Genomic DNA, 24,912 nt, shown 5'->3' with positions numbered 1-24,912 from the left:
TTTTGCATGGCGATGTTCAGTTCCAACACCATTTGTTGAAAAAAAGCTGTCTTTGTTCCATTGTATTGCCTTTGTTCCTTTGTCAAAAAATCAATTGATCATATTTATGTGGGTTCTGTTCTACTAATCCATTTGTCTATTCTTTCACAATACCACACTGTCTTGATTACTGTAGATTTATAGAAAGTCTTGGTTTGAGTAATATCTATCCTCTGACCTTGTTCTTCTCTTTCAATGTTGAATTGGCTATTCTGGGACTTTACCTCTCCATAGAAACTTTAGAATCAGTTTGTCAATATCCATAGACCAACTTGCTGGGATTTTTATTGGGATTGTATTAAATGTATAGATCAAGTTGGAAAGAACTGAACTGACATCTTGAAATATCGAATCTTCCTATCCATGAACATGGAATATCTTTCCATTTATTTATTGTTTGATTCTTACTTATTCTTTCATCAGAGTTTTGTATTTTTCCTCATATAGATCTCATATGTATTTTTGTTAGACTTACACCTAAGTATTTCACTTGGGAGAGGAGTTGCCTATGTAAATGTTAATGTGTTTTTAATTTCAAAGTCCATTTGTTCATTGCTGGTACATTAGAAAGTGACTGACTTTTGTATATTTACCTTATATCCTTCAATTTGGCCATAACCGCTTAGTTATTTGCCTTTAAAACAGAAACCTTCTCAGAGGATGGTAACTAAATTTTTTGAGTTTCATGTACTTTCTCTCCCTTATGGGCTTTCCTGTATGCTATTTCCTCTGTCTGGAACAGTGTCCCTCCTGTCAATCTCCACTGCAGATATCGCCTTCTTCATACCTAATCAATGTCTTCAAGGTCTCAGAGAAGCCATGTTTTACACTGAGAAGGCTTCTCTGACCCTATGAATCTGGGTTAGCTGGTCACCCCCCAATATCCCTCCTTCTCTGAAAGGTAGAATCCCTGCCCTCAGGAGACTTAATGGTTTATTTGGGAGACCAGCAACAAAGATGATGATGATAATGATGATAATAACAACAACAACAGTAATAATAATAATAAACATTTAGCTCTGATCCAAATGTGAAGATTAATGAGAATTGCTGCCCATTACTTTCAGGAACTCTCCTTAGTCTATAAAATAGAAAGCAGACACCTCAAGCCATCAGGACCCACATCTACTTTCCCAAGCTAAGCTGGTTTCATCACTCTGCCTTGGTATAATCTTTACATTCCTCCTCTGAAACTTGCATATGCTATTCTCCTTGTTTGGAATGTTTCTCCCCCTTTTGGTTTGGGTGAATTTTTGCCCATCCGTCAAAGCCCAGATGTAATCTCATTTTTCCGTGACCGCCCATCCTCCACAATTCTATAGCACTTGATTTCCAGACCACTCATTTTTATCATGAATCTAAGCATGTTTACAGGAAGAAAACTCATGGAACACCAAACATGTAAATCCTTACTGCCCTCCTCAGCCCCTCTGATTTTGGTCAAGAGCCTCGCACAGCTCTATCTGGCATGGTCTCTGCCTTGTTCAATTTATTTACAATCTTTGTATATCAGTGTAGCCAACATATTTGTCATTGAAGTGGTTACCTAGTATTCCATGGTGTACATTCATGGCTTGTCTTTTAGAGCTCTGTATTGTGTATTCTAATTCAATTTTGATTTCACAAATATTTGCTTGCCAAGTATGTGCAAGAAACCACATCTCTTGTCTGTTAGAATGGGGATTGTGAGGCCCTCAAGACTGGGATTATCTTCAACATTGCTGTGTCCCTCACAGTGTTTAGGTTGTGTATAATAGATCCTCAGAGAGCGCCGGTCAAATGAATCAGAATATCACAAAGCCAGGCAATTAGCCATGCTACTCGCCCCCCACCCCTACCTGATGCAAACTAAACCCATAAGGGCTAAGATGTAGAATGAAAGAGCACCCCATACCCTTCTCCAGATACTCGATCACTGCAACATTGCATCTTTCATGTTGTCACTTCCCACGGCCCCTCCTCCCTCCAGAGTATCATTTAGCTACAGGGATTCAGGAAACGTTGATGGCCGCTGTCTCAAGCAGCTAATGCATACAGGCTAAACATCAGGACCAGATCCCTGGCAAGTGCTCCTTGCGTTATGGGGCCCAGGAGGCCATGGGGAGGGGAGGGTTAGTGATCCCGTACCTGCCATTTCCCTGACTTCGAGTAGAAGCTCAAAACTCAGAACTGTCTGCTTAATCTGTACTCAGAGTGAAGAAACTTGGCCCGGCTCCTCTGCCCTTGGGAGGGTAAATATTTCAGAAGCACATTGTGCTCTCTTCCACAGGCAGGCATAGCTATCTTTAAGCAAAACTTTTATGTAAAAATCCTCTTTGAGAGAAAGAGAAAGAGATATTAGAGAGTGATTATATGCTTTACAAAGCAATTCCAGAAAGGTTCCCATCAAGTACTACGGTCCTTCAAGCACTGAAGTGTGATGCAGTGGCCAACTCCCCAGAGCAAAGATCTTGATACTCTTTCCCAGCCCCCTCCACCCACCCATCCCTGCCATTTAGAAATTTTCGTCCTCCTGGCTGTTTATTCAGTGTTTGCTACTGACCCACCCTGTTCTCAGAAAGTTCTTCCCCCAGCTCTTTTCCCATCCACTGTTTTGATCCTTCCTGGCCTCTTCCCCCAGGCCTCTTCAGCCTTCTTTTCTGTCTGCACTTTTTTCCTGGCAGGCATGCCTGCCCTGATGACTTAAATGGTGCCTTTCAAAAGTGACTCCTCAAACCCTGTCTTCAACCCGAAACTCTTGAGCCAATTCCAGTGCTGCGTTTTCAGATGTCCGAGGGGTATGTCCTGCCGACAGCACAAACCCAGCCTATCTAAACAGCTCGAGCAGCTTTTGCTCCTGTTTTCCCAGCTTCCGTCAGTGTCTAATCACAGATGTTCTGAATTTTGGGGCTTGTCTGGGCTGCTTATTAACCAATCTTGGAAACTCACTGTTCTTCCCCATCTGCTGTATGGATTGGGTAATGCCCTCTCTACCTCACTAAGAGGACTGAATGAGACAAGGCATTTGGAAACATGTTTTAAGCTGTAAAAAGGTACACAAAGAAAACGTGTAATCATAGTATTATCATCTTCGGATTTTCACGGGTCACTACAACCACTCTATCACCCTGTGTTCCTATTTCCTTCATTCCTACATCTCTCATCCATCCTTTATCTCAATTCTTGATATGACCACCAAAGTTCAAACCCTCTCAGCTGTCGCCCTACCTAGTTCTATATCGTCTAACTCAATGCCTCTCGTACAGCAATCCATATAAGAATCACTGAGAAGAGCTGATGAAAAATGCAATTGTAGTCTCTTTAATGGTGCTGAGACAACTGGAAATCCACATACAAAAGAATACCTCACACCATATAAAATATTAACTCAACATGGATCAAAGATAAACGTGTAAGAGCTAAAACTACAAAAGTCTTAGAAGAAAAAATAGGCATAAATCTTTGTGACCTTGAATTAAGTAATGGTCTCTAAGATATGACACCTTAAACATAAGCAACAAAAGAAAAACAGATAAATTGGATTTCATCAAAATTTTTAAATTTTGTGTGCCAAAGGGTCACTATCAAGAAAGTAAAAGACAACCCACAGATTGGGAGACAATTTTTGCAATTTGTATATCCAATAAGGGACTTGTACCTATCACACATAAAGAACCATGAAGTACCATAAGAACCCAATTGTAAAAGATAAATGACCTAATTAAAAATGTGTAAAGGATCTGAACAGACACTTTTCCAAAGTAGATATACAATGGCCAGGATGCAAGAAAAGATGCTCAACATCATTATTTATCAGGGAAATACAAATCAAAACCATAATGAAATAATGTAATATTCAAAAAACCCTTGAATTGTACAAATGGATGAGTTGTATGGTGTGTGAATTATATCTCAATAAAACTACTTTAAAAAAGAAAAGCACAATAAGATACCATTTCATACTTACTAGGATAGCTAGAATCAAAAAGTCAGATAATAGCAAGTATTGACAAGGATGTAGAGAAATTGAAACCCTCATAAATACTGGTGGGAATGTAAAATGGTGCAGCTGCTTTGGAAAACAGTCTGGCAGTTCCTCAAAAGGTTAAATAGAATTACCTTATGACCCAGCAATCTCATCCCCAGGTAGATATACTTAAGATAAATTAAAACATATAGATAAACAAAAACTTATACACAAATGTTCATAGAAACATTATTCATAAAAGCCAGAAAGTAGAAACAACCAAAATATCTGTCAATTGGTGAATATGTAAGTAAGTAATAGGTGGAATATCTGTACAATGGAATATTATTCAGCCATGAAAAGAATGAAGCATTGATACATGCTATAACATGGATGAGCCTTAAAAACAATATTCTACATGAAAGAAGCTAATCACAAAGGACCACATGTTGAGTGATTGCATTTATATGGCATGTCTAGGACAGGCAAAGCTATAGAGACTGAAAGTTGATCAGTGGCTGCCTAGGGCTATAGGGGATGAGGGAAAGTGGGTGTTAAAGAGTCAGGATTTCTTTTGGGGGTTGTGGAAATGTTCTAAAATTTATTGTAGTAATGGTTGCACAACTCTGAACATACCAAAAACAGTAGATTGTACACTTTAAATGGGTCGCGGGTATGGTATGTGAATTATATCTCAAGTAGGGACTAGATTCTGTAGGGCCAGTTTCCTCTAAGCTTCCTACTCATCCACCCCAGAATACTTACAAATACTAAATTTGGCCACACCTCAGAGACTGTAATTCAGAATGGATTGAATGGGATTAGTATTCCACATCTGCAGCAAGTAGCAGGTGGCTGTAGCGCATTGTGAAAAACATCGCCCTGATCCATCTTGCTGCCCCCAGACTCCACTGGTTCCATTCTGCCCTGTGTATTCCTAGCAGACGAGCCTCCGAGAGGAGAGCTTGGGTTGGGTCTCCTCCTGGCTCAGAAACCTTCTAGGGTCTCTCATTTTTGGCATGAGCTCTGAGAACTCTTGCTCCCATCCTTTCTTCCCAGGCTTCTCTCCCGTGACTCCCTACATGAGTCTTCTATGTCAATCACACTGGAATGTTACCATTCTCCGAACCCACTTTGCGGGTTCCTACTCATGTGCTGTGCCCAGGGTGTCCCGTAATCCAGGGAAGTATTTCCTCTACTCCCTTCTTATCTTCTGCAATACAAATGTTACCAGGATCCTTTCATTTTCACTAGATGGTCATCTAGAGTTTACCACACAGCCTTTGATAAATTTGTAAGCTGTGTGAGTCTGCTGCTTGGAAATTGGATACTGACCCTGAGTTATCATGAGAGAACACACATACACCAGGGACGCAGCCCAGCACCTGGCAGGAGCGCAGTAACTGAGCAGCTGGCACCTTAACAGGGCCTTCGGTGCAGAGCACACGGGTGTAGAGGTGGTAGTGCTAGCACACCAGGAGCAAAATTCAGATGGCAGTTTCTCCTGAAGAGGTCAGTGTCACCCCTGGGGACCCGAGGATCAGGGACGTGCCCTGGACACTGCTGTAACATGGGCAGGAGCTGGGGGAACTGGGCCACCACCAAGCTCAGCTGGCGCCAGGTCCCTACAGGAGCTGGAAAGTGCTGAGCTGAATCCTCATTTCCACCCCGAGTGAAAAGTCTCCCCACCACAGTGTCCACCAAATCACCCATCTCCGCAACAGGAGAGGAGGCTGGAGGGCGAATTACAGCCTATTTGGTAATGAGCTCTTAAAAATGAAAAAAAAAAATTGTCAGTCATTATTTTGCAATGCAGCAAGAGCCCCCTCACAGCCATGTCAGTAATTACATTAAGCCAATATATCTGTACGGAGCTAATAGGAAATGAACCGTTAATTAGCATTTTGTCTTTCCTCCCGTGGCCCCTTCTCCCTTGACTTATTGGGGCCACACTGGGGGGCCATAGAGCCAGGGTGCATCCACAGGGGTGGAAAAGGCTAGGAGATACAGGGGCCCAGGCTCACTGGGAGGGAAGAAGGGAGAGCAAGGGAAGAACCAGAGTTTTGGTGACTCCAGTGTCACCAGCCCCAGAGCCCCCCTGAGCAGGCTGGTGTGACTCTACGTCCACTCCTTTGCACCTGGACTGAGCAGCCAGTAGCTGTAAGGCAGGCTGAGCCCAATGTGGGCACGTTCCCAGGGGCCTCAGAGCCTGTGGGTGGGGCGGGCACCTGGGCAAACAGAACTAAGGGGCAGGAATGAATCAAGGGTAGTTTAAGTATGCAGAAATGCGCTCATACCTCTGGGCGAAAATAATCCCCGACAGTTATGTAAAGGATGGGAGGGATGTGATAGGAGGGAAGAAGCTGCGAGGTGTCTTGGTGTGAGTTGGGGCGGGGCGGAGGAGGGACCCGGGGGCCTTGGCAGAGGAGCCCCGGAAGCTGCTGTCTTCAGGGCGGTGTGCGTGTGCATGTTTGCATATTGGGCAGCAGCTGTCATTCTTCATAGAACCCTGGCAAGCAGCTAGAAGAAGGTAGCCCCAAGTGAGGTTGAGTTCTGTGCCTGGGGTGGCCTTGGGTCTATTCCAAACCCCTGGCCTGAGGAGGAAGGGACAGGGGAATGGCCAAAGGGCACAAGCGTGGGGCTTGAGGCGCCCATTTCCCTCATAAGTCAACGCACATCTCTGTGACCTCTAGCTCACATCTCACCTCCAGCCCTTTCTGCTAGCTGGAATCTTCCCCTTCTCTTTATAGGACGCCCACCTTGACAGGCCTCCCCAGGTCACACTCTCTCCCCAGGGAACTCGCAGGATATTTAGTCTGATCCTCTCCTAGGAAATCATCCGTAAATTACTGCTGCTGTCTTATGCCGTGATCTTCATCCATCTGTCAAAGGGTTGTCCTCCCTCTAGACCGTGCGCTCCTGGGCATAGGGCTCTTGCATCCTGAGTGCCCGGTGCTGTGCCTCTCACGGAGCAGGTGCTGAGTGAGCAGCGGCCGACTCCAGGGAGCAGCAGGGGCCAGGCAGAGAGGAGGGCACAAAGGCTCTGGTGAGGGTCCCTCAGGCAGCTAAGCTGTTGAAGTGGCCGCAGGTAAGCCCCGGGGGCTAGAGGGTGAGCTGGTGGTGCTGGAGCTGCAGACTGATTTAGGGGGGAAGATAGTGTGTACAGGTACGTGAAGGATGCACTTGGCTGGACAGGAGTCAGAACCCCAGAACAATGTGCATAATCTGTCAAAGGCTTGTGGGAGGCACTTCACTGGCCACAGTTTTTAGAACTTACTGCTTCAGAGTTGGTAGGAGAGGGAGGCAGATTCACCAGAAGCCTGGGTGTGACTGGGGCAGGGTGCAAGAAACGGAGTTAAGAGTGAATATGGGTCCAAGAGCGCCGTGGAGGTCACCATCATTGTCATGTTCCTCCTCCTCCTCGTCATCGTCATGAGGTGGGTGGAGGTTGAATCCATGCTGTGGCCTGTAGATCTAGGAAAACTGCAAGGAATTCTGCAACGTCCAGATCTCCTGAGGCTGTGTAGGTGCATCCTGGTGCCCATGGGCATCCCCATGTGAATCCACGGACTGGGCTTAGAGAGTAGAGGTTTCCCGAAAACAGTGGTGACCTTCCAAAGGCAGGAGGGGGGTTGCCAGAGGATCAGCTGTAAGGGCAGCAGCTCATGGCAAGGGACGAGCTCCCGGAGTTGGGAGCAGATATGGAGACTCAGAGCTCTTTGAAGGTTTATTGCTAGAACAGCCTTGGAAAGCAGTTTGGCTTCCTTAGGTTCCCATGTAAGTAAGATTTAAGGCCCAAGATTTCCTGGCCCTCCCTATCTTGATATTGTATCTGCTTAGAATTTGTAGATCCTGCTCCCGGGTGAGTGAGGGGATTCCTAGCTTGAGGGTGCTCCACGAGCCAACAGCCTAGACATTCCGGAGGTCCTTGCCTTGTGGTTAGTGCTGAAACTTTCATAACCTGTGAACAGGGGCCCCAAGGAGAAGGAAAGGGGTGATTTGGGGTAATAATAAGAAAGAAGACAGGGCCAGAGTTGGGTCGTCAGAGTCCGTGAGGCCAGCCACTGCAGCTCTGGAGGCATCTGTGCCATTGTCCATTGGGAATTCCCAGGAGGGCTCAGTCTGGCATGGGAACCAGTACCCAGACCAGGCCAGGGAAGCTGGGCTGTGGTCCCAGCAGCAGCCAAACCTGGGATGGCAGGGCTGGGTTGGGTAGGGCTAGGCTGGGCAGGGCTGAGAGAGAGAAGAGAATTTTTTGCCTCCAGGCTGCTAAATGCCTATATTGGGCAAGGCCTCTTGTTTCCTTGGGTGGTGACCAGGAGTCTCTCCAAATTTGCCAGCCCAGCTTGAATTGTCTCCCCCTGCCCTGAAAGGGACTGCAGCCTTCTAGAGGAACCTCCTCTGTCCTCTAGGGGATAGGAATGGGCACTGATTAACCTCCCAGAGTGGATGGAGAGATGCAAGCAAATTCTACGTAAGAGGGCTGGCCCCTCATTACCCCTGTTACACTAGGACAGGACTCAGGGGCGGGTGAGGGGGACAACTGCTTCTGGGAAACATGGATTCTGATGCATGCAATCTCTATGTCCCCCGGGTGGTGCAGACAGGAGCGAAGCCCTTGCACATGGTCACCACAACCCCCAGGCCAGCAAACAAGTCATTATGTCGTTCTATAAATAAATTATGTACTTACACAGGACTTGGTGTGCAAGTGCCAGTTATTATTATTGCTTTGTAATTATGCAGTTAGCTTGAAGAGGGCAGTAGGCAGAAGGACTGAATCACAACCCTCACCCATCCCGGAAAGGTAGATGGGCTCCTACCTCTCACCCCAGTGAGAATGGTAGCTCTGGGTCACATGGGAAGTGCTGATGGTCCCAGGCATCTCCGGAAGAGGCAGCAGTTTACCCCAAGGCTATGCCCGGGAAGCAGCTGGCAGCCAGAAGCCAGGACTGCTGGCTCACCTGCAGCAGGGCCTGGTACTCCTGCCTCAGCCTTTCTGCCTGCCCCCGATGACTGCTCTGCAATCTAACAGGGGCTTCCAGACAACTCAGGCTTCTGCCAGGCCAAGAGCCCACAGAAGGACAGGGCTGAGGGAGATCGCGGGGCAGGGAGAAGGGCCAATAGCATCTTCTCCCATCTGTGGGCCTGGGGGCTATGCACTGGTCTCCTCCCAGCCCTCTCGCCTCTTGCTGGCAAACTTGGAACCCTTAGGTTCCTCAGATGAAAGAAAAAAGCTCCTATTTTCCAGATGGGGAGGCAGGCCAGAGAGGGAAAGGGACTCACCCCAGGATACCCAGCAGGTCCCTAGGGACACTGGAGCTGTGCCTGGCCTGCCTCCCTTCTATTTCTCTCCTTTGTCATCTCACTGGCTCTCCCACTGCGCCTCGCTCATCATTGGGGCTGCTCCAGTTTCTAACTTCCTCTCCCATCCTGCTTCCAACCCTGCCCAGGCCTGCCTGTCGCCTCACCTCTCCCCTCCTTTGCTCTCCCATTGCAGCCTCGGCTTTCTTCTCCCGGGCCCTGGAGCCAGGGGAGGCTCCCCACCCTCTCTTTGGCCAGTGCTTCTGGCTCTCTGCTGGTCCCTCCCAGCTTGCGCCTGGGCCTCCTCCTGGATGGGCCTGCCCTTCCCCTTCCACCTCTTCTCTCTCCCAAGAGGGTCAGAAAGGAAGGAAAGAGCCGACCCTCCCGAGCAGGGAGCAAGCATTCTCTTGTGGGTTTGGGATTGGGTGGGCTGAGGTAGGCAGAGCCTCCCAAACAGCGGGAATGGAGACGGGGGCCTGCCCACGGCAGCCCCCACAGCTGGGGATGCCCAGGCTCTGAGACAGCTGACCTGTGCCCCATGGGAGCAGCAACGGGAAAGGAGATGGGGTCACAAAGGCGTGGCAGGGAGGCGGGGCACCTTTGCACTGCTGGCATGGCCTCAGAGCACAGCCAGTTGCCAAAGTCAGGGCCCTTTGCAAACGTCCTCATTTCTGGAAGATCAGATGCAAATTTCCTTACCCACTTAGGGAAATCCCTGTGAGAAAGGTCCTCGGGCCCATTATTTTGAAGGAAAAACAAATCTTGCTCAGAACATCACAGTGTAAGGAGGCCCGGCTTGGAGCTTGGGTGTGTTGACTGATTCCAGTCTCCCGGCTGTGTCAGGGCTCAGTGAGGGCCACACACTGAGGCGTGAGTGTGCGTGCGTGTGCGGAGCAGGTAGCCACAGCACTGAGGGGAGCAGCCAGCACTGACAGGTCGGCCTGGGCTCCAAAAGCCTTCTCACTCGGCCTGCATGCTTCCCTGCAGTGATCTGGATGGGGCCTCTTGTTCCTTCCATCTCCCAGATCCTTGTGGCCTTCCTGGGCTCGGGGGCAGAGGGGCCTGGGGGCACTTCTCCTCGATTTCTAGCCTGGTTCCTGGTATAGGAAGTGATCTGCTCAGATTAGCTTAGTAGAAGGGCCCAAGCCCACATGTCCTGGCACTGAACCGAGCATGTTCTTTCCAGACCACACAGCCACCTTCTTTTTGGCTCTCTGGTGCTCTGCAGGCTGTCCAAAGGATGTGGAGGCCTGCGTGAACTTGTGTGAGAAAGGAGAAATCCCTCATGATTTACAAGGATGCTGATGGGAGGCGCAGCTTCCATGGGAGGCGCTCTCTGGGCCTGTGATCTGGGATTGGCCCCGTGCGCTCCACGGGCATCCCCGGCTCCCCCAGGATCCTGCTGCATCCCAGCATCACTGGGGTCATGGGCTCCCCAGGCCTTGCACAATCTTCTGGGGTGAGTGGAAATTTCTCTGGTTCTACAAGGAGTGGCCTAGTGATCTGTTTCCTCCTCTGGCAGCCTCACTGGGTGGGGAGGGAGGGAGGGTGGCACCCAAATGGGGGTGGCTGAGGGAGAAGGTAGCCTCCTCTTCTCCAAGGGCTTTTGACTCCTTGGTGAACATTCCATGGCTCTGGGCTGGCTCTGGGCTGGGGTGGTCCCAAGGGACTGCTCCATAGGCTCTCCCTGGCCTGGAGGGTTTGCACCCAGCACCGAGTCCAGGGGGAGGGGGCAAACCCCAGCTCAGTCCCTGACACCCCTTTTCAGTAAAACTTGATAGGTGATCCTCTTGGAGCCCCAAAGTCTCGACTGGGGAGAAGGGTAGAGTGGGGTTTTTTGCCCCTTTTCTCTCAAAGGCATTTTTGCACATGACTCACACAAGTCTAAACTTTCCTAAACTTCAAAGTTTGCCCATGGCACAGCCTCAAAGTGGAAAGGAAAATGTTAAAAAGGAAAAAATAAGGTTGTAAGCCAGTTAAACATTGTGTTTTTGCTCTTTAAAGGAATTGAATTAACCTTTTATGTTATGATTAGTGTCCCAGGGTAGGGGCGAGGCTTCTCCTCTGGGTGATGTGGCCACTGGGCCCATCCAGGTTCGCCCCCATCCCACATGAGGTCGTACAGGGCACGGCACAACCTGTGGGAAGAGGAAGGGGCTCCCATGGCAACAAGCCTGGCTCCTAGGGTCATTTTCAGGCTCTCAGGAGCCCCGGTCCAGGCTCGGGGTGCTCCAGGAGTGCTGTCCTTCCCCCACCCCCCTGGAAGCCTCTGCTGCAGCAGCTGGGAGGCTAGGGCAGTGGGAGCCCTCCTGGCACACCTCAAGGTGCCGTGTGGTGCTCTCCAACTGCCCAGGACCCAGGCACAGAGCATTGGCCCCAGAGGTGTGGGACTGTGAATGTCCAAAGGCCAATGGTTGGCCTTGAAGAAGCCCTTTCTCTACACTCCCTCTTTTCCACCCTTTCCAAGCAACATCTGCTTAGGAGTACGGGCCCTGGTTCCCACTGCCTCGGTTCCTAACCCTCTTCTGCCACTTACTAAGTGTTGGACTTGAGCAAATAAAAATAATTTCGCTGCTCTGTGCCTCAGTTTCTGCACCTGAAAAAAAGGGGATAATAGTAGACTTACCTCATGGCGTTGTTGTAAAGAGCTGTATATTAAGAATATAATGTTAGCTACCTTTACTACTGGTGTTTGCACTACCTTTACCCCCAGCTCAGGCCCTCCTTACCTGACCCTCACAGTGTTCAGGGCCTGGTACATAGTAGGCCCTAAAGAAATATTTAAGGGTTGACCTGCTTAACTGGTTCCCTTGCCTGCACCCTCCTCCCCTTTCCGTCTATCTTGCACACTTAAATCAGATTCATTTTTCTAATGCACATGTCATTCCCTTCCTCAGAAATCATCAGTGAATTCCCATTATCCACTAAAAGTCCAAAAACCTCAGTCTGGCAGTGAGAGTGTGCCTCTGGCCCCCTCATGAGCAATGAAGTGGGACAATGATGGGCATGGGCCGTGGTGAAAGGGGGCTACAGTGTGGGCCCTCCCTCCCGGTTACTGGCTTTGAGTGAGTAATCTCATCACACCTCTTCTTTGTTCCCTCTTCTGCAAAAGGCCCAAGACTGGACCTTCCTCCAGGAGTGGTATGAGGATTACAAGGGAGAACATATACGATGTGCCTGGCACTGTGAGCTCTGGCATACACTAGGTGCCCAGGAAACGTTTCTGTATTAATTGTTAATAACTCCCAGTTGTCCAACATAAACCTGGTCTATGCGTCATCTCCTGAGCAGGCACCAGGGAATGCCTCCCCTTTGCCATATCTCACCCACTGGGGCCCCTGCCGCCTGTCGAAATCCTCCCCATCCTTAGAGACCTCTTCGAGCCCCACTACTCCAGCACTGCGTCTAGACACCCCAGGCTTGGAGCGCACTTGTGCCCCCTGTGACTCACTGTGGCATTTCAGATGCACGCCGTGCATTGACCCCAAGCCCTGATCCACCGTGGGCTTCTGGCAGAGCCCCGCCTGGAGGAGCTGTCTGCGGCCGGCCCGCAGGCTCCCACTTGCAGCCCTTTTGTCTTGCCGCTGCCCTTGGCCATTCTTCACTAGCAAGAGGGGGTCACTCACCTGTCCCACAGGGAGGTACTGATCACTTACCACATGCCAGGTGCTGGGCTCCCAGCCCTAAAAGGACCTGGCTCTAGTAGGGAAAGAGAGGCGGAAACTAAAAGCAATACAAAGTGATGTGTAGCAAACCATCACTCTTAGGCTAAACCCCAGTGTCTTTTCTGGGCCTATAATGTCCTGCTTGCTCTGACCACTGCTGGCCTCCTCTCCAGGTTCTTTTTGCAACATGTGTAATACCCCTCACCCCACACACACACCTCATGTCCAAACAAACACCCATACCTTACACACACACACACACACACACACACACACACACACACACACACACACACACACACACACACACACACACCTTGACACACTGACCATCTTGTTTTTGCAAAGCTCCTTCCTGCCCCACAGCTGTTGCTTCTGTCAGGAATGCTCTTCCCAGCTCCCCTTCCTCCAGCCAACTCCTACTCATTCTTCAAATCCCTGTTTAAATGTTTCCTAGAAAAAGCCTTCCCTCACTATAGTCTGTCTCCTCTATCAACCTGCATGTCAATATATATAAATATTTTTTGAATATGTCTCCCTAATATTTAACTCAAACTTTAATTAATACATTGTTTTGTAATTAGTTGTTTGTCCCCACCAAGACCGTAACTTTGATGTGAGCAGGCCCATGTCTGTCTTGCTCATTGCCAATTCCAGCACATAGACTGGTGCCTGAAACACAGTAAGACTTACAACATATGTGCTAAATGCATGAACAGAGAGGTTGGCTAGGCCAAGAAGCCGAGGGGGGCCATTCTGGGGAGAGAGGATTTTATGTGCAAAGATATGGAGAAGAGACACTATAGCGTGTGTTGCTTATACGTGAGTGTGTCTGAGGTATAAGATTAGGGGCTAGAAGCTATGATCTGGTGGAATAGGGCTTGAAGTACTGAAGGGCAGCTTAGGTTTAACCCATACGTAATAGTGACGAAACGACCTGGTTTGCATTTTAGAAAGCCCCCTCTGATGGTCTTGAGGAGGTCAGAAATGAGAGGGCAAGACTTCAAGCAAGACCAGAGTCGAACTGGGGCAGTGGCGGGACGGCTGGAGAGGGGTGGATGTGAGTGCCATTTTGGAATCTAAATAAGCAAGGGGCTGGGACCTGTGTTCAGCTCTGGCTCTCAGGACCCCTCACTGCCCACCTTACAGAAAACAATACTCCGTGAGTCAAGGTGAATGCTCATTAAGCCTTAGCTGGGATGTGGGAGGAGGGATATCTCTTAGATTTGGTCTCCCCAGAGGCGGCTCCTCATGGGACAGGCTCATGACCCCAAGAGCAGCAGAGACCAGCCTTCTGCATGGGCACTGCCTCCATCTTTCTTTCTGCGTCTACCCCTCACCTCCAGTTTGGCCTCGAGGTCTAGCCAGGCAGCCCCAGAACCCCAGAGTCCCTGGCCTTGACCCAGAGTGCTAACTGCTCCAGGCTCTCCTAAGGATGACATTGCTGGGAGGTGCCTGTGGACCCTCTCCCGAGGAGGAGAGGACTGGCTGAGATGATCTTTGACTTGGATTCCAGTTGGGATGGCTGTAAGGGGACACCTCAGGCAGAGAAAGGCAGGCAAACCGCAGGCTCAGGCTTTCTGGGAGCCAGGAGAGAGGGAGCCTTTGCTGGGTAACCCTTTCAGCGCCACACCCAGGCAGGAGGCGGGTTGCTAGCCTTTCTGGCAGCCCTGGCCCAGGGGCTGGTGGGAGGCGTGTTTGGGGGAAGGTGGGGGTGGCTGCCTATCAGTGTCTGAATTCACCTCAACAGGCCTTGAGGAGAGGACCCAGCTGGTGCTGGCAGCCTGGGCAGTCAGAGTATGTGTGGGAGGGGGGCTACCAGCCACCTGGGGCACCCAGGTTTCCTTCAGTCTGCGGCCGGCCTGCAGCCAGGCACAAATGGTGGCTGCATAAAAGGTATTCCCCAGATGGTGGCATCCCAGGGGGTTGAGGCCGGACCTTCAGGGATGAGGACGCACAGGCAAACTGCCTGTAAGGCTCTGGAGGGGGGCCACGAGGAGGTGGAGACAGACTGAAGAAGCAACAGGCTTCCTACCCTGCCAGGCTGGCCGGTGGACTCCATTTGGGTCCCTTCCTGGGCCCTGCTCTAGCTACCTCCCCGCCGTGCCCGTCGCCTGGCCCTCGCTGGGGGATCTCTACTTCCCTCTCCCCAGGCAGGGCTCAGCCCCCAGCCCAGCTCCAACCTCTCTCCAGCCAGGTCAGGGGCGCCCTGCCCGGGCGCCGGTCCTGACTCCTTCGGGGGGCCCAGCAGGGGGTGCGGGGCGCAGACCCGGCCGCCCTCGGCCCCCCGCAGCCTGCGCGGGTGGGGAGGGGGCGCGAGGGCGGCGGGCGCGGGAGGGGAAGAGTTAAGGCTCGCCGCTCCCCTCCCCCGGAGGGTGTGACCGCCTATAAGAGGCGCCGCGCTCGGGCACTGGGGCGGCCGGCGGCGGGGGCGCAGCGCGGCGGCGGCGAGCTCAGGCCGGCCCTGCCTCCCGCGCCTCGCGGCCGGCCCACCACCGGGGACCCCAGCGGCATGTCGGAGTCCCGGAGGAGGGGCCGCGGCCGCGGCAGGAAGAACCGAGAGGGGAGGAAGCGGGAGCGGGAACCCGAGCCCGGGGAGAAAGGTAGGGCACCTCGGCGCGCCCGCAAGCCCCGCGGCGCCGGGAGAAACCTGCCGCCGGCCAGCCGCCCCCGGCGCCGCGCGGCTGAGTCCGGGGCTGTGCGCGCAGCCGCCTGGTGATGGGCAGCGAGGCGCGCGTGCCTGCGGGCGAGCGGGGCGCCCGGCCGGTGGGCGAGGGAGCCCGCACCCAGCCAGCCCGTGGCCGCGCGCCTGTCCCTGGCCGCTGCGCCCCGACGGGGGGCGAGAGAAGCGCTGCCTGCAGGGACCCGAGCGCAGGGAGGAGGCGGGCGCGGGCGGCCGGGTGCACGGAGCCAGGTCTGCGGGCGGCGAGCGCACAGGCGCACCCGGGCCTGGCCCGGCCGCGGAGCGCTCGGGGAGCTGTCACTGCCTTCCCTCCCTCGCCATGCGCTCTGCGCTGCTCCCACCCATGTGCCACACCTCCACGAGTTCTGCTCAGCCATTGGAGCAAGGCAGCGGCGCCTGCCATCTCCGTGGGAGACTCCGAGGCTCCGCGCGGGGGCCCCTGTTTCAGTGACAGGTACTTCCCTCAGAACTGGGCCTAGCATCAGACAGCTGCCCCCCTCTGTCTGCAGGAGTGACTCCCTTGGGCCCTCGGGTTCTGTCTGGGGGAGGGAAGTGAGACAGTGCTCTGTACTGAGACCCAGTTTGGTACCCTCCCTGGGCAGCTGCAGGGTAAAGGAGGGTACCCACCCCACCCCCCAGGCCCAGCGCACTGGTCTTGGGCTTCTTAGGGATGGGCCTAGGGTGCACAGGTCCACCTGGGAGAACTAGGCTTGCATTACTGGGGCAAAGATGGGGAACCCTGGATTCCCACTTCTTTTTTCTTCTTCAGGCAAGCATTTTGTTAATATGCCCATTTTGTAATAGCAAGCTGGGCATGTTCAAATGCTTCATCCCCATTTAATCCTCATAACAACCCTGCAGGCAGGTGGTCCTGGGCCCATTTTACAGAGGGAGCAACTAAGGTTAAAGTCACAAAAACCAGAGATAGGTCTTAAGGCTTCAGATCAGCATTCTCTGGAAAATGATGCCCATTTCGCCTGCTGTCTCCCACTGGAGTTCCTGCCAGAGCTGCAACATAAAAATTACTTTAGAAGAGTCCTGGACGACTGGGAGTTGGGAGGCTTCAGCTGTGGTTGAGAATTTAGCCAAACCCCTTTCTTTTTCTGAATGTCTGTGTAATGATTGAGGGGTGTTGAGGGAACCTCTGAGGTCTCTTTATTGGGAAGAGCCTAGGAGGCAAACATTACCTGCAGCCCAATAGAGAGAAGGAGCTAAGGGAATTTCAAGGCCAGGGCTGTGTTCTCTTCTTCATAAAGAAAGCCTCTTTGCCCGTTGATACTGGGCAGGAGTATCTAGGAGTTCTCCCTAAGGACACAGTGATGGTGTGCCCTGAGTAGTATGTGGATCGGCTTGAGCTGGGCACATGTTGTGGGAGGTGAGTTCCAAGCTGAGACCTGAAGGAAGTCAGGATGCCTATTTTCTGGGTCAAAAAGTCATGGCTTTGGCTCAGTGAGCCATCCTTCTTCTTCCCCACCCCCACATCCTATGTGGGCACCTTGGAAGACTGGCTAGGTAAGAGCACCCTCCCAATGTCAAGGATGCGGGAGCTGAGCTGGTACTACGCCTCTTGGAAGGCTCCGGCGGTTGAGTGTCAGTCAGTCTTGCCGGGAGGTGAGCCTGCCCACGGCCCAGCGTAGGGTATGCATCGTGTAGGCTGTGGTGGGAGATTGCACAGGCCTTTCAGTGGTCTCTTCCAGCATATTCTACCCCATGAGAAAGTCTTTCTTGATGTTTAACTATAATCTTTCCTGCTGTCTTTTCTTCTCTGCTTCCTAGTGGGCAGCCAGCTCTTCAGAATGCCTTCTTTCAGGGAGTTGAGAGCAGATACCTAAAAGACCTATTAGGAGAGGAATTTTGGACACCTGGTACACTCTTGAATGGAGAGGGTATGGGGGTGGGTCATGCTCAAAATCAAGATATTAAGAGAAAGTACCACATCAATGAGAAGCAACAGTCTTAAATCCCAGATATGTGACTAAGCGGAGGTGTGATTTCAAAGCCAGTAGGATGGGTGCTAAAGCTAACAGTGGCTTGCAGAGTTGCAGGCCTCACTCACAGCTCCCCTCTGAGGCCCCTCGTGAGGCTGCAGGGCCCTTCTATTGCATGCTCAGAGCGCCCCAGCTGAAGAGAACATGGGTACTAGGCAGCCAGAGAGGGTCGTGGCCAGGATGGGGGTGGCAGGGGGACACATCTGGTTGAAAGATTGGGAGGTACAGACATGGAGAGTGTGAGCAAGTTATCCACTAAAATCTTTAGCTCAGATTGGGGGTAGGAGGGATCTGGAAAGTGGGACACAGGAAGAAGGGGGCATTCATTAATTGGCCCCCCACATCCAAGACTACACATCGGCAACCCCTACCCCCACACATGCCCAGGCCAACACGGAGAGGTGGGCTTTCCCTCTGCCTCAGCACAGGAGTGTCAGGTGAGCTGAACTGCAGGCGTGAGCTCTGCTCCATGACTCACTGACAGCTTGTGCGGCTGATGCCTGGTGTCCCTCTTTGGGGCTGATTCCCTCATCCCAGAAGGTTTTGGTGGGGGGCTGGCATAGGATTGCCAGCCTTGGAATCAGTGTTGGGGTGGGCAAGAAACCCTTTCCTGAGCTTGAAGTCTACCCCTGCTCAGCCTGTGTGGCCTCGGCACTGCCCTCCCTCTCTCTGGGCCTCTAGAAATCTCTCTGCTCTCAACTCTCACCTTCTACATGGCAAGGCCTTTAGGCCTCTCCTCAGCCTTTAAGCCCTGTGGCTCTGAGAGTCCCCAGGCAGGGAGAGCTGGGAGATTGGGGTGGGGGCTGGTGAAGCCGGCCCTGAGGAAGCTGATAACCCATGAAGGGGCTATGTTGTGGGAAGAGTGACTTTGGAATTCGATTCTAAGTCACTGGCCTTTTCTGTATGCCCCCGAAAGACCAGTCAGGGCTTGAGGGAAAGGGGCCCTCTGTTGGAGCTTCCCTGTGAGCTGGGAAGCTGTGTCTGCTCACAGGAGGCAGGGCGCAGGCTTTGGTCCTCACTGGGGTGTCCTGGAGTATGAAGATGGACTCGTATCACTATCTGAGAGCTCTGGACACATCTCATTTGAGTGAGTGCAAATAAATCCTTGCAAGGTCTTTCTTTCCATCTCCTGCCTCTGGTAAAGATAGGGCCCAGACTTACAGGACACTCCTGTCTTAGGCTGTCCAGGGTAGGTCAGAGATGGCAGTGTGCCCATGTGCACGTGTCTCAACCATATCTGGAGACTGCTTTTGGCAGTCTCCACCTCTGGCCTTGGCCCCTGGCTGACCCTGCTGGGCCTGGAGAGATCCTTGTGCCATTCTAGGGCTCAGCCTATGCCTCATGCCCCCCTCCAGCTCCCGGGCACCTGAGGGTTCATTAGGAACAATAACAACAAGCAGAGAATGACTTTATACTTCCCAGCAGTCTTTCACTCTGAGAGCTCAAAGCAGTTTACAGACCAGGACGCATCAGTCCTCAGCCCAGGTCTCAGGCACTCAGGTTGGGGGAAGGAGGTGGGTGACAGGGGGACAGAGAGCTCAAGTCTTTCCAGACAGGCCCAGCAGCAGGGCTGAAGTAGGGCAGTGAGTCACCTGGAGTGGGGGAGTCATTTGGCCGGTAGTTCTGAGATAGAAGTAGTATTAGACTGAGGGTCTCAGGCTGCAAATAGAGGGGCTCTCCCCACTGGAAAGAGTATGAGCTAATCCCCTCCCCCCAGTCCCGCAGGGCCCCTGGCCTGTGTGGACTCTGTGAGCTGCTGGAGGAGAAGCAGCAGCTTTGTGGGGAGACAGAGGCCCTTGGTCTCAGATATTAGCATGAATACGCAAGTGATCCCTGTTGCTGCCCGCTGCCCTTGGTGCTAAGATGTGCAGGACCCAGTCAGGACAGCCCTAACCGTAGGGCGGCGCCTGAGTGAGGGGCATGTGGAGGGAAGGTGCTGGCCCAGCACAAGTGGGCCCTGGCCTGGGGGGTGGGCCTCCTATGTGGCAATCCATCACTGGGCAGCCCCACTCACCCTTCTAGGCCTCTGCTCTCCACAAGGCTGGCCTGAGGGACAGTTGGTATGGGAAAGAGAGGGAGTGTTTCTTTTAAACACTGGCAAAACATTGCCAAACTTGAGACCTGGAGCCCATCAGTACCATGAGTCCCCATTGGTTTTCCCATGACTGCTGAGCCTGTGGCACACCATTTATTATTTAACAGAAGTGAGTGCAGAGTATCTTCCCCTCCTCCTCCAGCCCGGCCCTGGCCTGACCATCATTTATCAAGACTTCCAAGTCCTGGCCATGTGGTCACTATACAAACTGCATGTCCTTTCAGCCGCTTTTGTGTATTCAGTTCTGCAGGTGTTCACTGAGCTCCTGCTATGTGGACACATCACCACCCCTGCCCTCAGGAAGCCCAGACAGGTCCTTAAACACCTGGAACCAAGTGTAAAGCCAGAGATACATGCAATGTATGGGGATGGGAGGAATGATTTATTCTCCTGGGAGTGTGTAGGGAGGGCTTCGCAGAGGAGGTGACCTTTAAGCTGAGCCCAAACAGAGTAAGAATTCACCAGCAAGAGAAAGAGCCTTCCCAAGAGTTAGAAACATGTCTGTGCCCAGCTGGCATGAAGCAGGGGGTGGGAGAGGGAATGGGGAGGGAGGAAGCAGCTGTCATTTACGGAGCACTTACTACCTGCCAGTCTTGGCTGTATGAAGTATAGGTATTATTTTATGGTCCCCAGTTCAAATGAGAAAATCAAGTCAGGGGGAGTCCGTGATTTGCATGCAACCCAGACATAAATTAGTGGCAGGATGGGGTCTTAAGCTCAGGTGTGCCCCCTGCCCTGTGGTACCATGCACAGTCCACCTGGCCCTGGGTGCTTCCACAGTCCGTGCCCCTCGAGATAAACCAGCAAGGAGCCTGGGACACTCTGCTGGCCCACTTGTCGGAGCAGAGCCTTCCTGTCACATCACCTGGTGAGAGATTTAGTGCCTGGGCTCTTAGATGGGGCTTAGGGGATACAGGGATGAGGAGGTGGGGACTCTGCCCTCATAGGAGCTTGCGGAGTGTGACTGTGGCCGTAAAGTATGCCCAGGACCGTGGAGCAGTGAAATAGGAGGGCAGCCCCAAGGCTCCAAGGCTGCGCTGACAGGCAGGAGTTCCTGGGAAGACTGGGGGTGTTACAGTCAAATAGCCTAGCCAGAAACCAAACTTGGGGGGGCCAGAGCATCCAGCTAGCTCTAGCACCAGGGTATGTTTTCTGGTCCCCTAGAGCCCCTTGTACAGTAGACAAATGTTTAAATCAGTGGGAACCTGATTTAAAGCACAAACTGGGAACTTGTTAGAACCGCAAATTACTGGTCCCCAGCCCTGACCTACTGAAACAGTAACTGTGCCGATGGCAGCCAGCGCGCCCCCTGGTTGACTGTGATGCCTGCCCGAGTGTGAACCGCTGGTGGAGAGGCACGAGAGCCCTGTAGGAGGCCTTTCAGCCCCACAGGTGTTAATCCGTCAGGTCGGTGCCACGCTGCTTAGAGGTTGGAGGCCTTTGTTGGGGAATTGGGGAATGGTATCACAGCCTGTGGGACAGGACACACTGGGACAGACCTAACTGCAGTTGCAAGGCCGACCCTGGCAAGGGCTGACACAGATGGATAGAAGGAGAGACTCTTCCCATCAGAGGAATCTGGGGAGGCTTTCTGGAGTCCCAGCTGTGGCTGTGGTGGGGGGATGTGAGGGGGCTGCGCATTCAGACTGAGGGAACCAGCTGAGCGACAGTGGGGAACAGAGGTGGTTTGGGAAAGGAAGTGTGGTGCTGAAGATTCGCTGCCCAGCACAGTTGTGTAGGGGGAGAAAACGCGATGGGTTTTCCAACCCTGGAACAGGCTTCTCTGTGATTGCTGGTGCAGCCGGCTGAGGCTGGTCTGAGCTCATGGTCCAGCCCCTTCCCTGTTCAGGTGGGGAGGCTGAGGTCCAGGGAGACACGTCCACACAGCAGCAAGGCAAACGGTTGGCAACAGAGCTACAACCCCCCAAGGCCTGCCCCTCCCGCAGCCACCGCGCCTCCTGTCTGTGTCCTCACAGGCCAGCGGCCAGATGGGATTTCTCTCAGTGCTTAGGGGCGCTGTGCCCTCCTCCCCAGTCCTCAGATCCATTGTTCCTTTTGCCTGGAGCGCTGCTTCCCTCCTCTTGGCCAATCCTGGTCATCCGTCAGGCCTGGCCTTGGCTTTGATTCCTCAGAGAGCCACCTACCCCCCACCCAGCCCAAGGGTGAGGAGGGAGGGAGAGGTGCAGGCTCTGTGCGCCCCCACACTTCCCATCACAGTTGCCATCCCACTGTACAGGCACCCGCTGGAATCTCCACCAGGGCTGAGACTTGTCAGCTTGACCCTCAACCCCTGAAATGGGCTGAGTGCCCAATAGATACTTGGACGAATGAACGAAGAAGGACATTCTCAAGCCTTTTCACTGCTGTACAAGGAGACCTAGGCGGACCCTCTTCTCCTGAAAGAGGCCAGGCTCATGAGAAGAGGTGGCCCTAGCTGAGCTGCCTGCCTGCTGCCCGGGGCCCCTCTGTGGTTGAGCAGCCTGGTGGCCTGAGTAAGCGTGGCCCTTCAGGGATGCCTCTGGTGCCATCATCTGCTCTGCTCTCTGGCTTGGGCCCATGGGGAAGGAGAAGGTTGAGTTAGGGAGGAGGGGTATCAAGTGGGAAAGCACTCTGGGATTCTCTGTCCAGGGCCCCTGCAGCCCTGAGGACTTGCCGCAGCCCTGGTCTGGGCCACTCTGAGATGCCCAGCAGCCACAGCCCAGCCTTACATCATCAGTTCACTTGATCAGCCAGTGAACAGTGAGACCTACTCAGTGCCAGGTGCCAAGAGTGTAGCGATGCTCTGCTCCAACCCATCCTATCCCCGAGGTCCCCACGGCCTAGGAAGTAAAGAACTCCGTTCGCTCCAAGGTAGGCATCCCCAGGTGGGGCAGGAAAAATGCTCAGGGAGTCTGTGTGAGACAGAGAATGCTCCCGGCACAGTGCATTAGAGCAGGCGGTGCCGTCTGAGGAGCTCTTAAGGGATTTAGGTTACCAAGAGCTGCCAGTTAGTGAGTTCTCTCTCTGTGCCAGCCTCCTGACATACATTACCCCCACTGAGATGCCACCACAACAGGTGCATGAGATTGTGCCTCTTTTACAGACAAGGAAATACAGGCTCAGAGAGGTTGAGCAACTTGTCTGGGTGTACAAACACGGAGCAGAGGCAGAATGAGAAGTGAGACTCAGCTGACCCCACAGCCTGCATGTCTGACCCTCTCAGCTGGGCTTCTGTGGGAGAGGGCATGGAGGCCGGCAGAGAACAGGATAGGCACGTTTGCGAAGCAGCCAGAGGTTTGGTTTGCCTGGGATGTACAATTCTGGGAGAGAAGAGGCAGGGAGAAAAGCAGAGAGGTGTGTATGGGAAGGGGGCACCAGTGACCCAGCAAGCTTCCCACAAGGGCCCTGGCTGCCAGCCAGAGAGGTGGGTAGCCTTTCTTCTATAGACATCAGGGGGTGAAGGGGGGTTTCTGAATGGCAGAGAAGCACACAGAGGTGGCACTGCCAGTGGGAGGGTCTTGGGTGGGAGCAGTCAGGCTTGAACCAGGGCCTGGCAGTGATGGAGGGATGTGAGGAAAGAAGACGGATGCTCTCCCCTTGCAGAGAGTCAGGAGAGACACAGAGTTGTCACAGATGACAAGGTACCTGTGAAAAAGAGAACCCAGGAGAAAGAGTGGTCTTGGGAGAGAAGATGGGGAAACCAGTTTTCCCTCATGTGATGTTTGGGCCAGGGTCTAGGCAGTCAGTCATGTTAGGGTGAGTTCCTTCAAGCCCCTTTTCTCTGACTCTGCTGGACCACAGGACACATCGCAGCCCTCCCAGACCCCTGAGCTCCTGTGCCGGGGCTCCCCACCCTAGTGGGTGGACCTGAGGGAAGGAGCCCAGGCCTCTGGCAACGGGCGCCCCCTGCAGCCTCTGGGGTATCTGCATTTGGTAAGCACATGGGCCTCTCTCCTTCCTTGTATCAAGCCTGCCAAGACCTTTCCACTAAAATCTAACATTTCTTTGATTTCTTATATTTTTGTTTTATCTTAGAAACCCACATGAACTTGACTTTGTACTCCATCATATGTCTGTTTACTATAATACAAAGGTGTTGCCTTTCTTTAATTAATGAGCTTGGCAGAGCCTTCAGAAAGAGGCCCTCAGCTCATCCTGCAGCTCCGCATGTACCCCAGTCTGGGTGGTGTATGAGGTGCCTCCCCTTTACCGGCCCGCGCTGCATTTCCCCGTGACCCAGAGCTTTGGAAACAACTTTCTCCAGCCAGGCTGAGGAGGTAGGAAGTGTAGCCCCTTCCAAAGCAGGTGGGGGTCTGGGATCCCTTCCTCGGCTCTCCTTTCTGGGTTCCTCAAGCAAGGGGCAGCCTCGTCCAGCAGCAGGCCCTCCACAGAGGGTTCTCCAGGGCCCAGCCATCCCCAGTGAGGAGATGAAACCGAGCGTGGGCAAATCGTTGAAGGCCTGTCATCTCTGCTTTGTCCCTACTTCCACCCCAGCAGCGGAAGAGATGCTATTAGTCAGAAGCCTTCCCTAGAGAGCTTTCTCTTACTCCATTCCTCTAGAACAGGTAGTGTGGTTTGTGGATGAGTCAACTGAGGCCCAGAGAAGCTGAACTACTTTCTTACCTAGGGGAGCATGGCTGGGAAGTCGGAAGGCCGGTGCAAAGACTGAAGGGCCCCGCCCTCGGCAGCCGCTGTTTCCCCTGTTACCGTGCTGCTTCCTCCGTGCCTCATCTGTGCCAACTCCAGGTGTCTGTGGCCCATGGCCCCGGGGCTGGCAGGAACCCCGGGAGAGTGTGGATCTGGGCTGAGTACTCTGTGCTCCCCCAGCAATGGCTGCCTCTGCTCTGTGAACCTGTGCCACCTCCCCCAGACATAGGTGAAAGCAGGAACCACTTGTGTTGGTCTTGGGGAGGCCAAGTGTGGTCTCCTCCTGCCCCCTCCCCTCTTCCTCTTTGATTGCCCTCCTCCTGGTACAGGACTGGCCTCCCTTCTTTGGCTCCCATCCCTAGCCAGCCCTGGCCCCTCTGCCCTAGTTTGCAGCTGAGGTGCCAAGTTCCTGGCTTGCTGAACCGAAAGCCCATTGGGTTGGGCTGGCTTTCCCTGGCACAGGGGAAGTGGTCCTCCTTGAGGCTGTTCCCCTGCCAGTCTCAGTGGAGCCCTGAACAGGAGGTTGACCCAGGGGCAGGGGCCATATTGTCTTGCTCAACACCGTG

At 52.9% G+C, this 24,912-nt stretch overlaps 1 protein-coding gene across 6 annotated transcripts in view; it reads left to right on the top strand.

Annotated features, from left to right (window-relative positions):
• The window catches only part of NRG2 (neuregulin 2), a 169,331-nt gene that overhangs the window by 97,870 nt on the left and 46,549 nt on the right, over nucleotides 1-24,912 (top strand). The window contains exon 1 of one of the 6 annotated variants that reach the window (XM_073221792.1): nucleotides 15,378-15,557. The exons of the other annotated variants lie outside the window; for them this stretch is intronic. Coding sequence (XP_073077893.1) covers nucleotides 15,467-15,557 — 91 coding nt within the window. The 5' untranslated portion in view covers nucleotides 15,378-15,466. Of the gene's footprint in view, nucleotides 1-15,377; nucleotides 15,558-24,912 lie in introns of those variants that run through there. 6 annotated transcript variants of the gene reach the window in all.

The sequence above is a fragment of the Manis javanica genome, chromosome 14, assembly GCF_040802235.1.
Source record: "Manis javanica isolate MJ-LG chromosome 14, MJ_LKY, whole genome shotgun sequence".
Lineage (NCBI taxonomy): Eukaryota > Metazoa > Chordata > Mammalia > Pholidota > Manidae > Manis > Manis javanica.
This window is presented reverse-complemented; position numbering and strand designations above follow the sequence as displayed.